Genomic DNA, 16008 nt, shown 5'->3' on the forward strand with positions numbered 1-16008 from the left:
ACTATACTTTTTTGTGGGTTTGTAAATGGTAGTATTTCTATTGTACCCCACCACAACCTGTTTTACCCAAAACATAGCTTGTGGCAGTTATAGGGAGAGATATATCGAGCCTAGGAGCAGGGGCGTTTTAAGAGAGGAGGGGGCCCGTGTGCAGCCTCCTTTTGGGCCCCCTCCTGTCTATCGGTGGCTCAGCCTGAATCTATAGTATGATTACCTGTGGGTGCAGTGTGTGCGGTGTGGGCCCCCCTGGACCCAGGGGCACGTGTGCACCGCACACCTTGCACCCATTGTAAAGACGCCTAGGCCTAGGAGAGAGATAAAGTGTACAAATTGCCCAAAGCAAGCAATCCGCTTCTATAATTTATTTAGCACAATCTTTGAATTAGGCAACTTCTCCATTTTATCTCTCTCCAGGTGGAAGATGTATCAATCCTCGGAGAGAGATACATTGAGATAGAAAAAGTACCATACAAATCAACATCTACTGTAACTGTCATTTTACAGGTTGTGTTTGAAAAATGACAAAAATTATTGGTTGGTACTTTATTTCCACTTTATCTCTCTCCAAGGTTTAAAGCATCTTGATACATACCACCCACATGGCCCCATTCACCAACGAACCTTAATACCATTTTGTTTAGTGTCGCGGGTATTCAACATTACTTGCTCTTCTGGCAAAATCCAGCGACATCCCCCTCCTTGGTGGCATCCTCCACGCTGTTGCTGGTAGCCTACTGGTGCCAGTGACTGGCTGCTCTGTCATGCGTGACAGCCAGACTGCACATGCACATGAAACTTTCACCCGGTGATGCCAGAAAATGCTGTTGCTTGGCCCCCATTGTCGGCAACGAGAACCATATCAATCTTGCCATCTGTAGATGGCGTAAGCAATAAGTGACAAATAGCGGTAATCTTAGTTTACCACTGTTTGTTAAATAATGAAAGAAGGACATAACCCCTTTAGTGAGTGCTAAAGGAGTTATGCCTCGTTGTTAAATAGGGTCCATAGCCTCTTTGTTATGAGGTGATTTTGGCCAGGGGGAGGTTAGCTTTGTCTTTTTTTTGTTGACTCCCTTGCAATTATATTGTAGTATTGTTTTTACATATGCTGTTCTATTAATCGCTCCTCTCATTGTAATGTTTCTTCCATAGGCATTTTAAGCAGTCTAGTTAGGTTGTTAATATACACCTGAGACCTGCACACAGTTACGTCAGCCATTTTGGAAGCTGAAAACTAATGTGCATGAGAACGCAGTCTATCAGTCTAGCATTTAGTATATTTAATATATTACAAATGAAGCATCTCAGTAATGTCACTAGTTACTAGTGAAGTTATAGGTCACATTCTAATAAATATTGGTTCAGCCACAAAATGGCTGACATAAAGGGTCTCCTCCTAAAGGGATCCTACATACTCAGGAATACAGTATGTGTTAAGCCCACAAAATAACTGTCCACCCCGCTATGTGGAGGAGACTGGTGTTCTCTATGTGATTGATTTTTATTTTTTTTAAATCAACATTTTTTTTTTTTATTGTTTGGATGTTAAAAACTCTCCCTAGATTCATCCCTAGCTTCACTTAACAAACAGATAAATGTCATGTGAAGTACATTTACTCATACTTGCCGACATTATTGGGGAGATTTCCGGGAGCAGCAGGAGGGGACCTGCTGCTCTCCTCTTCAGGGGGCGGGGCCAGACGCTAGATGACATTAAGCCCGCCCCCTTTACAGAAAACACCCCCGAATTGCAGGTTCATGAGCAGGGGGTGGGGCTAAATGTCCAAATTTGCATAATTTAGCCCCGCCCCTTCCATACGGACCTGAAATTGCCAGGTAAAATCTCCCCATCCTGCCCACTTCACTAGGAAGAGGGAGGGATGCAGGAGATATGCCTACTCTTCCGGGGGTGCGGGGGGTTACCCGAAAAATTGGGAGCCTCCCGCGATTCCCAGGAGAGTAGGCATGTATGCATTTACTCATCATTACATAATAACGTTATAAAGCTGAAAACTAAATATTGTCTCAATGTGGATAAAACTAATTAGATTACCCATAAAAGGAACTAATATATTGAAGTGGAACTAAACCCGAACAAAAATAAATATTTAATATGTTCTAAGGGAAGGTGGCGCAATGTTTACTCTAAAAACCTTTCAGGAGTTATCACTGTGAACCCATCCCATATTTTATATTTACTTACTGAGAAAACGTGGTAAATCAGAGCCTTTATATTCAGATTCTAGTTATTATCTTCTAGAAGGTGCTAGTTAAATGTTAAGTAGAATCTGGTTGCTATGGGCAACATCTCCACTTCTAAAAACTCTTAAGGTGCCTACACACTTGGCGATGTGCACACGTTCCGACATCGTGTACGATTTCCTTGCACTCTCCCCAGCAGTCCTGCACACGATTTGGTGTAAAAATGTGTCCAATGTGACAAACGATCTATCGTGCAACCTTAACTTTTTCCAGTGCATCATGTCCCAGATTGTCAGATCTGCCCTACAGCACGGCAGACCGGACGATGCGATGTACGACCAGCGTGGACGTGCATCGGCATCATGATCGTGAGTGGAGACTAATGATTAGGACATATTTTACACGATCTGTCTTTCCGATGCGTCGGAATTGGGCAGATCATGTAAAAAATCACTAAGTGTGTAGGCACCTTTACTTTAGTAAATATGCCCTTTAGCTTTAATATGCATGTTGCACGAGATGCCTGGCCTGACTGATCCGCCAGGTCCTATGCTGTTAACTCCAAGCGTATTTTATGCCCAAAAATGCGTCTTAAGGCCCCCATACATCAACAATTGATTGCAGCAATTCTGCAATTTGCAATCGATTGTGTATAAAAATCTTTCCCTTTTTCAATCGAATGTGGCAATTCTGCAACCTGCAATCTACTGAAAAAGGGAAAGATTTTTATACACAATCGATTGCAAATTGCAGAATTGCTGCAATCAATTGCATGATGTATGTGGGCCTTTAGTCGCAATGCAATGAGACTTAAGGCCCCATACATCAGCAATTGATTGCAGCAATTCTGCAATTTGCAATCGATTGTGTAAAACAGGGGCGAATTGGCCCGCCGGGACGCCGAGCCAGTTCCTGCTGGGCCGGTCCCTTTGGTGGCCGCGGCTGCCCAGCCCACCCTTCATTGATTGACTCCCCCGGACCTCCGCTCCCCCACCCCACTGCCGCGATCGGAGCTCAGCTCCGATCGGGCAGCTGCGCTGCTTCTGCACAAGCTCACAAAATAGCTGATGTTGGAGCTGCTGCCTGCTGCCCATAAGCCTTAGTGGAGCCGGGTCGTCAGTCACCACTGACTGCTCTGCCTCCAGCCACGACCCAGTGGCGGATCCGGGCGGGCTATTGGAGCAATCGCCCCCCTAGCACAGACAGTCCGCATCATGCACTGAGCTGAGCAGTCTGTGTTCAGCCTGTGCTGTGATCGGAGACTGTGTAATGCGCTCTCTGCTCTCCGCGCATTACACAGGATCCGATCATAGCACTGGCTGAACACAGACTGCTCAGCTCAGTGCATGATGTGGACTGTGCGGTAGCCGGAGGATGGAGTTCTCCCCTGAACTCCAGCTTCCGGCTCTCCCTACGGGCACTATGGGAGAGACGTCATGACGTCTCTCCCATAGTTCCGAGGAGCAGCCTGGCGGACCAGAGGGCGGAGGATGCAGGAGCGGGTTTAAGGTAAGTTTTTTTGTGTGTGTATGTGTCAGCAGCTATAAGGGCACTACAGGGGGCATTACTATAAGGGCGCTACAGGGGGCATTACTATAAGGACACTAGAAGGGGTATTACTATAAGGGCACTACAGGGGGCAATACTATAAGGGCACTACAGGGGGCATTACTATAAGGGAACTACAGTATCATTACTATAAGGGAATTACAGGGGCATTATTAATAGGGTATTACCATATGGGCGCTACAGGGGCATTACTAATGGGGCATTACCATATGGGTCGCTGCAGGGGCATTACTATGGGGTAATTTCCATATGGGGACTACTACAGGGGCATTACTATGGGGCGTTACCATATGGGCACAGGTGCATTACTTTGGGGACATTACTATATGGGCACTACTACAGGGGCATGGGGAAGGGGGGCGCAGAGAGATGGCTGGGGAAGGGGGGAGCAGGGAATTTGTGGGGGGAGCTGGGGGAGGGAGCAGCAGAGAGATGGCTGCTGGTGCTCAAACTGTGTATTCACACATAGTGAATACATAAATATATACATTGTAATAATAAATGTGGCCACAAAAAAAACCTGTAAAGGGGGAGGCATTGGGAACAGAAAGGGGAGGTGCCAATACAGGAAGAGGAGGAGTCCTAATAAATCATTAATTGCCCCCCTAAAAGAATAGTCTAGATCCGCCCCTGCCGCGACCCGCCTCCAGCTTCCTGCATACATTTCACACTACACGCACGCAGGCAGACGCAGCAACACAGTGCCAGGCTCAGCGAGCAGCTAATCCAGAGGAGGTGGCACAGGCGGCCAGAAGCAGCACCAAGTATATTCTGCCCACTCCCCCTAGATCTAAACTAGCCCCCCTTGGCCAATGTGACATACACTCCTACCACCCCCCAGGTAGATGTACTACCTGCCTGATCCTGATATTCCCCGCACCCCCCCACCTAATAATATAATATGATATGTAAAATAAATGTTTGTCATGTCCAAATGACCCCCCTGTACAGATACATGTACTACCCACCCGATCCTGACACCCCCCAATGACCAATTAAATATAATATATAAAATAAATGTTTAATTGTCATGCGCATATAAAACCCATATACCCAGGTACATATACTACCTGCCCGATCCTGACCCTCCCACCCCATTAAATATATATAAAAAATTGAAGTTTACTTGTCATGCACCACCCACCCGATCCCCCCTGCCCTAATAAATATTAATATATAAAATAAATATGTTTATTTGTCATGCCCATATAACCCCCCTGCCCAGATACATGTATTACCCCTCCCAGATCCCCAACCTTACCCCCCCCAAACCCCATAGACCTGAACTACCTCCTCAGGGACATACATACTCTCTCAGTACGCCTCCACCCCTGGCCTGAGAGACATACACTCCCCAGCATCCCCCTGGCCCCAGAGACATACATTACCTGCCCTACTACCACACCTCACCTCTCCGGCCCCAGGGACATACACTACCCCCCAGTCCTCTAGACACCATCTCACCCCCAACCCAGGTTACATACAATGGTACTGCTGCCAGCCTGGGCACTGCAGTGAGCACAATAAACTCCAGCGCTCTCATACCAGGAGATAAACTGCTAAACACACATCGCTCTTTGGGGGGCGGAGCCAAGCATGCCAGCAAGTGCTGCAGACAGGTCAGTCTTCTGTGGGGGACTGGGACAATTGTGTATTTTTTTTTCCTCTTGGGGAAAATGTGTTTATTTTTTTTCTTGTGGGAGCCAATGTGTGTTATTATTTTCCTGTGTTCTTGTTTTTTAGTTTTTTTCCTTGTGGGGGCCAATGCATTTGTTTTTTGTCTGTGGGAGCCATTGTGCTTTATTTTTTTCTTGTGCAAAGTTTTTTGTCTGAGCATGCGTCTAAGTTTTATCTCACATGCGCCTCGATGGTGTTTGCACAGAGTTGCAGTACAGATTTAGACGTACGCACCAAAAAGTGCATTAGAAATGTGTTGGGTGTTCCTAGGCGATAACAGGGGGCTGGCTAATTAAACACAGCTATAGCATAGTATGGGCAGGTTATTGGAGTGACATAGACGCTGAATTGCTCTCATTGGAGGCCGTATTCAGACGTATGATTGCACCTATCATTGGGCTGGTGAAAGTTTCAATGGTATGACCGATGGTGGCATCTACAGATACACAAAGCATGATTGCAGCGTCAGTAGAAACTGACAGTGGGTGTCTCAGTCCTTGGACACATGGATGTACACCAGGGAATGGCATTGTAGTGGTATTAGCATAAAGTTGCCAACGCAACAGCAGAAAAAGATGCAAGGAAGGCCGCAACTGTGTCCAACTTAGAATCAGGCCCCTTAGGGATCCCGCCCCCTCTATAGACCACACCCTCTCAACAGACTCCGCCCCCATTAAGGCTGCTTCCGTGAAATTTCCCGAGCTGGTTTTCCATCCCAATCCGCCCCTGGTGTATAACAATCTTTCTCTTTTTCAATCGATTGTGGCAATTCTGCAATCTGCAATGGTTTGAAAAAGGGAAAGATTTTTATACACAATCGATTGCAAATTGCACAATTGCTGCAATCAATTGCTGATGTATGGGGGCCTTAAGACGCGCCTGGAGACTGCACTGATTAATTTTGATATGCAACACCTGACGCACGAAGTGGATTTGTTTTAGTTTAATTATGTTTGTCACTGTTGGTATAAAATATACATTTTAAAATATGCTTTATTATTTTATTTGTAGTTTAATCCCTTCTGGAAGCACTTATAGCTCAATAGAGATATTTTGTTCTTTGTTGAATAGTATTGCATAAATGTCTAGCTAATACAATATTAATATCAAACGTGTTGAAACAATGTAGCTGTACAAATAAGTAAGGTACTTGTAGAAGATAATCCATGTACATTTTGGTTAATTAAATATTTATATTATTGTATAATTACTAGATCTATCAAATAAAGGACTCTTCAAATCTTGTTTGTATATCTTCTTTACCATCTGTTCGTCTTTGCATGAATCTTGTGTCATTGTGTTAAATCTTAATATCAACTGTATCTTCAGGAGGTTTATTTTCTACCTGCCTGGTATGTTTCTCTGAGATGTACTAACATGTTTGTCACTTGTATTTAGTTTGCTGTCCAAATTCTGGGACTGTTGGTGTCTGTACACTGTCTTCCTGTCTTGGCGTGTCCTTTGCGTCTGAGTATTTCCTCATAGCATACATGCATCCAAAGGTAGCATATGTATTGTACTTTATTTTATTTGTATGCATTATGTAGGGTTAGAATAAAAATGCATAACAGTGAAAATTAGGGTACAATATACTAGGTATTGTTTTCCATTAAACCAACGTTTGTGGAGTAACACATGTAGTCCACAGCCACTGTGCCATTGCCATGTTCATAGTAAGCAGGCAGAGGTTATACAATACTAAATTACTGTGGCCTTGTGCATGGTACAAATTCTTTGTGTAACCCTACTTCCTGGAGTGATGGGATCACAGTGGTAACACACTTGTAGGTGTAACAATTGGATGGTATCTGGCAAGTCTAAGGTTGAACAGGTAGAACATTTTCATGGGGACCTATTAGGGAGGTTGGACAATGACTGCATACACAGACCAAATTATGGGAACGCCTGATAATAACCTTAATCCATCAAAATATTATTAATATTATGCATCAAGCTCATTTTGGGGCATATTTATTAATACATACAGTGTGCCCCCGAATATTAAGAATCCTTATCACCACATATTGCTGCAATAAGAATAATTTTTTCACTTGCAGTTAAATACCATCCCCATAGAAAACTATGAGAGCGATATTTCCTGCTTTCTTTATTGGTACATTGAAGAGATACTTATTCTGACCTTCAACATGTGGAAATAGCAGTTTCCGCATATATTAAGGGAAGAATGATAAATCTGTGCACACACTGTAATATTGAGTTGATTGCCCAATATTATCAGTTCTTAATCTGTGGGCCAAAAATGACATGCCACAATATTATAAATGACTAATTTTTTACTTCTAATACTTACATGGCCAGAATTTAAACTCACGTCTTCAATCTGCACCTTCTCAAATCTTTAATCCATTTAGCTAACATTAGCCTCCATCCTGAACCCACACCTACCTTTAACCCAAGAGTTGACATTATCCCACAGCCTATATGTGAATCTACTCCAACTGTTGGGACACTGTACCCAACTTATCACCTCTCAACAACATAAAGTTATCTCTTGGAAGACTCTTACTACTTCCAAATCAGTGGCCGCAAGAAACAGGGCTGTTCTTCCCATCTCTCTCTCTATCTTCTCTCTATCACTGGTGGAGATCAGAGCCATAACTAGACTTTTTGGTGCCCTGTGCCAGAAAGAGCATTGGCGCCCCCTCATTATTCAAAGGGACATCATGCACCCAAAAAAGGGGAATGGCCTCATGAGGAAGGGCCAGGGAAGAGATAGGGGAGGCCAGGAGATGGTGGGGATGAAATAAGAGGAAGCTACAAGTGAGAATGAATTTGACAAAAATAGCGCCCCCTGACCTGTGGTGCCCTGTGCGATGGCACCGGCCGCACTACCCTAGCTACGGCCCTGGTGGAGATGTATCAAATCTTCTAAACAGCACAGTTGGAGAAGATGGCCAAAGTAACCAATCAGCTTCTACCTATCATTTCTAAAGTACATTCTATAAAATGAGAGCCAAAATCTGATTGGTTGCTATAGATAACTTCCCCAAATGTCGCCTTTAATATCTCTCACTCTCGCTCTCTCTCTCTCTCTCCCCTGAAACTAACAACTCTATGAATATTTGTACAGTTTCAGTATGATTGATTCCAATACAGAACAGCAAATCAGCCACCTTAAGACTGTAAAACTTGCAAGATACATGGCACATTACTTTTCAATAAAACCAAAAAATTCAAGATATACAGGAAATCATCAGTTCTTAAAACAACAGGAAATATTTTCTTCCACATGTCCGATTTACAATAATCTGTCCATTTACACATGTGATGTTTCTGTCCAATCAGTTTCAAGCTTACTCTGCCAAAAGTCACAACACCTAGAGATACACAATGTCTAACTGGAAACATATTACAATATACACACAGAAAATATTTAATATGACACTTAAAATATATTACATTTATAAATCTATTGACCATTAATGGTCACCAACCTTTAACCCCAGCACTAACAGTAGTTGACACTCTATTGCAGCCTTTATCTCTATACCTAAAAATAGCAGCACACATCCTAAATCTAAACCTACTCAAACCTTTAACCCTACAGCTAGCATTAGCCATATCCTAAATCTGAATCTACTCCAATATTTACCTCTAGACTGTAAACTGCCCTTATACTGCAGTGTATGCTACTGAACGATGGTTGTTCACAACCCAAAAAAAGGGGAAAAAACGGTCTGGATCGTTCAATGTGGTTTTCAGACCGGTCCGACCCATCCTACCGTGGTTCAGCCAATTTCATACTGTGAATGGGGATTGTCTCCATACATTGGAGATGTTCCAACTATTGGGCAATTGTCTGCTCTCCTGTCCCTGATGACTTGTCTTCTGCACGATCCAGTGTATGCAGTATATGGACAGCTTAACATTCACCCAATCTAGACCTATTCCAACCCTTAACCTTATACCATTAGCCAAATCTGAACTTTCTGCTGCCTTTAACTCTAGAGATAATGGTTTCAATGTATGTTCTTTTAATTAACGGAGACTGAATTTCCCCTTCAACTGAGCAGTCATAGTAAAATTACCTTTAGGGGTGCTGCAAGCTATTTTTTACAATCTGTATTTAATGTCCAACAATATCTCAAAAATAAATTTTGTCTTGTGCCACATCACATATAGCCAGTATCATTGATGAGCATATCTATCTTATCTTGAGTCACGATACTCCAAATGCCCTTATGAATGTAGCTTAGGAAAATGTTTCAGAGCTAATTATCTGGGGTAGCCTGACACTTTGGCTAATTATTACTATCTTTTATAGCTATGGTACCACCAAGTGTCCGTAACACCATACAGGGAGTATTTCAACAGTATAAACTGTTGATACTTAGAAATATGACACAATATGATGAATATTGTCTGCAGTCTGCTTATGAGAAACTTAGAAACTAGATTTATTCGGTATTGCAAAAGATATGAATTTTATAATGATTTGTTTATTTATATCCTAAAAATGAAAATGTTGTATTTTACATATGGAGTACAGTTTGTTGCCGTGAACTAGAACCAAGTAGATGATTGACTTGACAGACCTTTTATTAGTTTATCTGTCAATAGCAAAAAAAATAAAATAATTTAACTGGGTGCTGGTTCACCACAGTAAACTAGTACATGTGTCCTTCATTATTCTATGCAGCCATTTCATTTGACTATGGCATATATTTTGTGATCCATTTGTCACTCATCATGAGATGGAAAAGTGGTTTAATTTCAATGATGCTTATTCTATAGCACGCAGACTTAAAACTGGGGCGTACCAGCAAAATTGAAAACCTGGTGTATTCTCGATGTTCAAAATCTGGTCATAGTGATAGACATGGCTGGCCAGAATTTCTTACAGCCAGTATCATCATGGATATCTCGTTTGACTGGAGGACCTACAGCCGATTCGGTGAGAAAGAATGGTGACCAAGGATCAGACTATATCAATGAGTACGGGCACAGCCTGGACCAGTATCACGAAGATGAAGAATTCTTCCATGAAATCCCACCACTAGTTATACATTCTGATGCCGAATCATGGACATCTGATGAGGACGAATATGATGAACGGACCAAACAGAGTCAAGTTGATCCACAGCTAGTGAAACCCTGTGAAAACCCACCACGTTATGAAAGATCATCTACCTCAGCAGTAAGAATCCACGACGAAAGCAACTACGTAGAAACACTTTCTTCAATACCAGAGGATGAAGAGTATGTTAATAATCAGTTAAAAACTCTTTTGAGAGACATCGAAACACCAACGTTTAGCTCCGCAGGAACAATTAATGGTAAGAAACTCTGCAGGTAAGATTATCGTTATTCTTGTTCTACCTAAACTTTTTCTCTTTTATATCTTTATATCTTATCTTTATATCTTATCACCTTCTTTGTCTTTGCTGGAGTGTATAAAATTGATGTTCTAGATAATGCAATTACATCACAAAAAGCAATTTTTCCAAACGATTATCTCTAAAATGTTTATCTGCTGCAGATTCATAGCACATAATAATGTTTTTGCTGTACAGTGCATAATTGTCTTTAGAAAGACTTGTCTATACTTATACATAATTTTACAGCTGCAGCTTTCTACATGTACTCCATGTATAGAAATGAACTGGCTTGTATTTATAGACAATAAGAGAAACCTATTGTATGTTTGCTTGATTTTCTGTGTCAATGTACTGAGTCATTTGGTGGTTTATAAAAAGTAGTTACCAGAAGCAGCATTGGCCTCCATAAATATGTATATTGCTGTTATTGGATTCAAACAAGAAGTTCGGAGTCAGAAACGTATAGAGACTGTCTCTTGGGCCTTCCATGAAGATTGTTTTTCTTTTTTTTGTTGGATTTCCACCCAAGGGTTTATTCAATCAAATGCTGCCAGTATTTAAATGATGCCTCTATAACATGCAAAAAGTTAAAATATATTTTATGCTACCATTGAGGACAAAAGCAACATTTTTTTTTTAAATGATTGGGGGAACACACATAACCCTCCCACCTGCCCCCATATTGCTAAAAAAAAAAATCATGCATAGAGAACCGTAGTGGCTTTGGCGGCACAAATATTAGGATATGCAGTCATGAAGCCGGCGGACCTAGCTAATTCCGACACCCGGCTTCCCGACTGCTTTATCCCGGCGAGGGTTAAATGACAGGCGTCTAAATCTTATCCTGGCATCCCGATTGAAGGGATGCTGGGCGCGGACAGCCACGGGGGGGAGGGGTAGGTTTAAGGCTCCCGGGGGGGACTTAGAGTTAGGCATCCCCCCGGGAGGTTAGGGTTAGGTTAGGTGGAGGGAGGGTTAGAGTTATGCACCCCCGGGGGGGATTTAGGGTTAGGCACCCCCCTGGGGGACTTAGGTTTAGGCAGCAGGGAAGGGGGGGTTAGGTTTAGGCACTGGGGGTAAGGTTAGGGTTAGGCACCCCTAAGAGAGGGTAGGGGAGGGAATTAGGTTAGTCTATACTTACCTTAGGGACGATTGGGATTTTCACCCATGTCGGGCAGCCGCTGTCGGGATTCCCGGTAACTCATACCAGTTCCAATATTAGTGGTGCTCAAGCAGCCACACTGTTGACTCCTATACCAGTAAGTGATCTTCTGTCCATTTGGTTACTAGTTTGGCCAATTTTATTGTGTTCTAATCATTGCCAGTGCTGAGAACCCTGAACTTTGATCTGTATACTTTGTTGCTTGGAGGTGTCATTGTACTTTGTTCTGCTATTTAGCATTGTGGCTCTTCCTTTGCCTCTCATGTTTTGGTGACTACTCTACTCAATTATTGCCAGTTCTTTGTCCCTCTTTTTCTTGGTACTCTATATGAGCTGATGCTACCACTCCTCTGTCTAAAGAGTTGACAGGCTCAGGGGTCTATTTACTAAGCTGTGTTAGGAGATAAAGTGAACGGAGATAAGGTACAAGGCAGCCAATCAGCTCCTAACTGTCATTTTTCAAACACAACCTATGACATGGCAGTTAGGAGATGATTGACTGGTACCTTACCTCCGTTCACAATATCTCCTAACAAAGCTTAGTAAATAGACACCTCACACTTTATCGTGCCATTGAGATAAGCATGGCCGAATATTGAGCAACATAAGTAGTCGTTATGTCGCTTAATAACCAAATGACTCCTCTACTCATCAAGATGGCCATTTCCTTGATCTTGTATTTACCAGACTATGCTCAGTCTCTGATTTCACTAATTCTCCTTTCCCTCTCTCAGATCATAACCTTATCACCTGCACACTCTCCTCCATTACTTCAACTTCAATGTCAAGCAAATCAACCAAACCTCCTCAAACCCACAGAGATATTAATGCTATTAATTTTGAACAACTATCCATCTCTCTGCAACAATCACTATTGCCTATTTCTAATTTCACTTCTCCTGAGACTGCTGTATCACACCTGAACCAGCCCTAGAATTAGCCCTTGATGAAGTTGCTCCAGCTACCCATCACATTCCGCGTAGACTTAGACGTCAACCGTGGCATTCCAATTTCACAAGACACCTACAAAAACTCTCACGTAAAGTAGAACGTCAGTGGCAAAAGTCTCATACTCCAAGTGACTTCCTCACATATAAGATGATCTACCACTCTTATCGTAATGCACTGGATAATGCCAAACAGACATATTTCCAATCTGTTATCTCTGCCCAAGCCTCTAACTCCAAGCGACTTTTTAATACATTTAAATCACTTCTTACCCCTCCATCACCCAAACCACCTGCTACTGTCAGTGCACAAGATCTCGCTTCCTATTTCAAGAACAAGATTGATAATATACGAAATGAAATGGTATGCACTTCCTCAGCCAGGGTCTTGTTCAATTCGCTACCTAAACCCAGTGGCACGTTCTCATCATTTGACCCCACTAATGAAGATGAAGTAGCTACACTCTTCACATCCTCCTACTCTACTACCTCTCCTCTTGATCCTATACCCTCACAAATCAGTAAAGCTCTGTCTCCCGTGCTCATTCCACACTTAACTAAAATCTGTAATCTCTCTTTCTCTACTGGTATCTTTCCATCACTGTTCAAACATGCAGTAATCACTCCCATTTTGAAAAAACAAAATTCTGACCCTAACTCTCTCTCACATTACCGACTTATCTCCCAGCTACCTTGCCCTTCCAAGCTACTGGAGAGACTTGCCTATACTAGCCTCACACACTTTCTTAACACCCACAACTTATTGGATTCACTTCAGTCAGGCTTTCATTCCCAACACTCCACTGAGACAGCACTGACTAAGGTAGTAAATGATCTGGTCACTGCCAAGGCCATTATTCACTTCTGATTCTTCTAGATCTCTCTGATGTCTTTGACACTGTTGACCACTCTCTTCTCACACAAACACTACAATCCCTAGGTCTTCAAGACACAGCCCTTTCTTGGTTCTCATCCTACCTATCTAATCGCTCTTTCACTGTTCGCTTTTCTGATTCTACCTCCACTTCGTTACCTCTATCAGTTGGAGTACCACAAGCTTCAGTATTAGGTCCTCTGCTTTTCTCAATATATACCACCTATCTTGGCAAACTAATCAGCTCTTTTGGTTTTCAATATCATCTGTATGCGGATGATACTCAAATCTACCTATCCTCCCCAGATTTGTCACCATCTGTGCTGGTCCGTGTCACTGAATGTCTCTCTGCCATTTCATCTTGGATGTCATCTCGCCACCTCAAACTTAATATTTCTAAAACAGAATTAATTATATTTCCACCGGCCAATAGTAGTTACCAACCTGATATCTCTATTACTGTTGACAACTCGACAATCACCCCCACCTCACAAGCTCGCTGCCTAGATGTCATCCTTGACTCTGAACTGTCTTTTATGCCCTACATTCAATCTGTCTCTAAATCCTGTTACATACATCTAAAAAACATAGCCAAAATTCGACCGTATCTTACACAAGACACTGCAAAAACTCTAATACACGCACTCATAATTTTCCGCATTGACTATTGCAATAGTCTGCTTATTGGTCTTCCGAAAAACAGGCTCTTCCCACTACAATCCATTTTGAATGCAGCTGCGAGGTTGATCTTTCTCACCAAACGTTCAGTGATCCACTCTGTCAGTCCCTCCATTGGCTGCCGGTCTTCTACCATATTCAATTTAAAATACATACACTAGCACATAAAGCTATTAACCAAACCACACCAACATACATCTCTTCACTAATCTCAAAATATCTTCCAACCCGACATCTCCGCTGTGCACAAGATCTGCGTCTCTCATCCCCGCACATTACTTGTTCCCATGCACGGTTACAGGACTTTTTTCAGGCTGCACCCACACTGTTGAATGCCCTTCCCATGCACAATAAGACTTTCCACTAGTTTCCAAACATTCAAGCGTTCTCTGAAAACTCACCTCTTCAGACAAGCTTATCAGATTCCAGGACCACCCACCTAACCTTTTATAGCTCCCTATCTAACTCTGGGCCTGATTCTGACCCGCTCACAAGCGGATCGATGGTGTCCAAGTGCGCATGCGCACGACGGAGGTGGCTCCGTCATGCGCATGCCCGAGACCCGAATAACGACGGCCAAGCCGTCATTATGGGTCTCGCACCAAAGGGGGCGTGCTGTCAATGTTGATTGACAGCACGCCCCCTTTGGTGGGCATGCCGGGGGCGTGGCTGCCCTGACGGAGGCGTTCCCATGGGAACGCCTACCGTCTGGGGCCGACCCCACTGACATCACTAGTGATGTCAGTGGGAGTGCTTTTGGCTCTGATAGAGCCAAAACCACTCCTGGGCTTGCGGCAGTGAGACCCTACTGCAGGGTCTCATCGCAAGCCCGATGGTCACGATGGTCTTGACCATCGCGACCATCTTTTTGGCCGCTCGCTATAGCTGTGGGAGCTCACCCACAGCTATGCGAGCGGCCAGGAGGCCGCTCCAAAAAGGAGCAGGGACGGCCCTGATTTAGAGCGAGCGCTCTGTCAGAGCGTCCGGCTCTGAATCAGGGCCTCTCTTCTTATAGTAAACACCTATCACATCTTCTCTGTCTTCAATTTAACATCCTCCTAACCCTAGGCCAACTTTCCAGTGTGATTGGATTATACAGCCCACCAAGAACATCTGCAATTGGGCTGGACCAATTTGCAATATGTAGCACCTATCCTTGTGTATCAACACCTATTTCCCTATAAATTGTAAGCTTGCGAGCAGGGCCCTCTTACCCTTATGTATGTTTTTTATGTATGTATGTCTTTTACAACCCAGTATAATGTTAATTCAAATTGTAAAGTGCAACGGAATTTGTTATATATTTATATTCACCGACAACCTCAGTCTACACCCAATGCTTTCTTTTATGTACAATTACTTTCTTCGTTAGTGTTTTTTTTCTTTTACAATATTAATTCCTGTATCTGTAGATTAGTATCCTGTCTAAATACCTTTCTTATTTAATAGCCCTTATTTATTGTTATTTACAAAGGAAGCTTGTGAGATATGTTGCCACAAAAGGAAAGTTATGTCAAATGCTTTCTGTTTCCATGGAAACGGTTCTGGACACTTATTGCG

The 16008-nt window shown here is 42.9% G+C and overlaps 1 protein-coding gene across 3 annotated transcripts in view; it reads left to right on the top strand.

Annotated features, from left to right (window-relative positions):
- The window catches only part of SYT16 (synaptotagmin 16), a 139777-nt gene that overhangs the window by 81307 nt on the left and 42462 nt on the right, over nucleotides 1–16008 (top strand). For 2 of the 3 annotated variants that reach the window (XM_088473738.1, XM_088473739.1), the window contains exon 1: nucleotides 10212–10745. The exons of the other annotated variant lie outside the window; for it this stretch is intronic. In XM_088473738.1, coding sequence (XP_088329864.1) covers nucleotides 10289–10745 — 457 coding nt within the window. In that variant the 5' untranslated portion in view covers nucleotides 10212–10288. Of the gene's footprint in view, nucleotides 1–10211; nucleotides 10746–16008 lie in introns of those variants that run through there. 3 annotated transcript variants of the gene reach the window in all.

Source organism: Taudactylus pleione, unplaced genomic scaffold (genome assembly GCF_031769625.1).
Source record: "Taudactylus pleione unplaced genomic scaffold, aTauple2 ptg000139l, whole genome shotgun sequence".
NCBI classification, from domain to species: domain Eukaryota; kingdom Metazoa; phylum Chordata; class Amphibia; order Anura; family Myobatrachidae; genus Taudactylus; species Taudactylus pleione.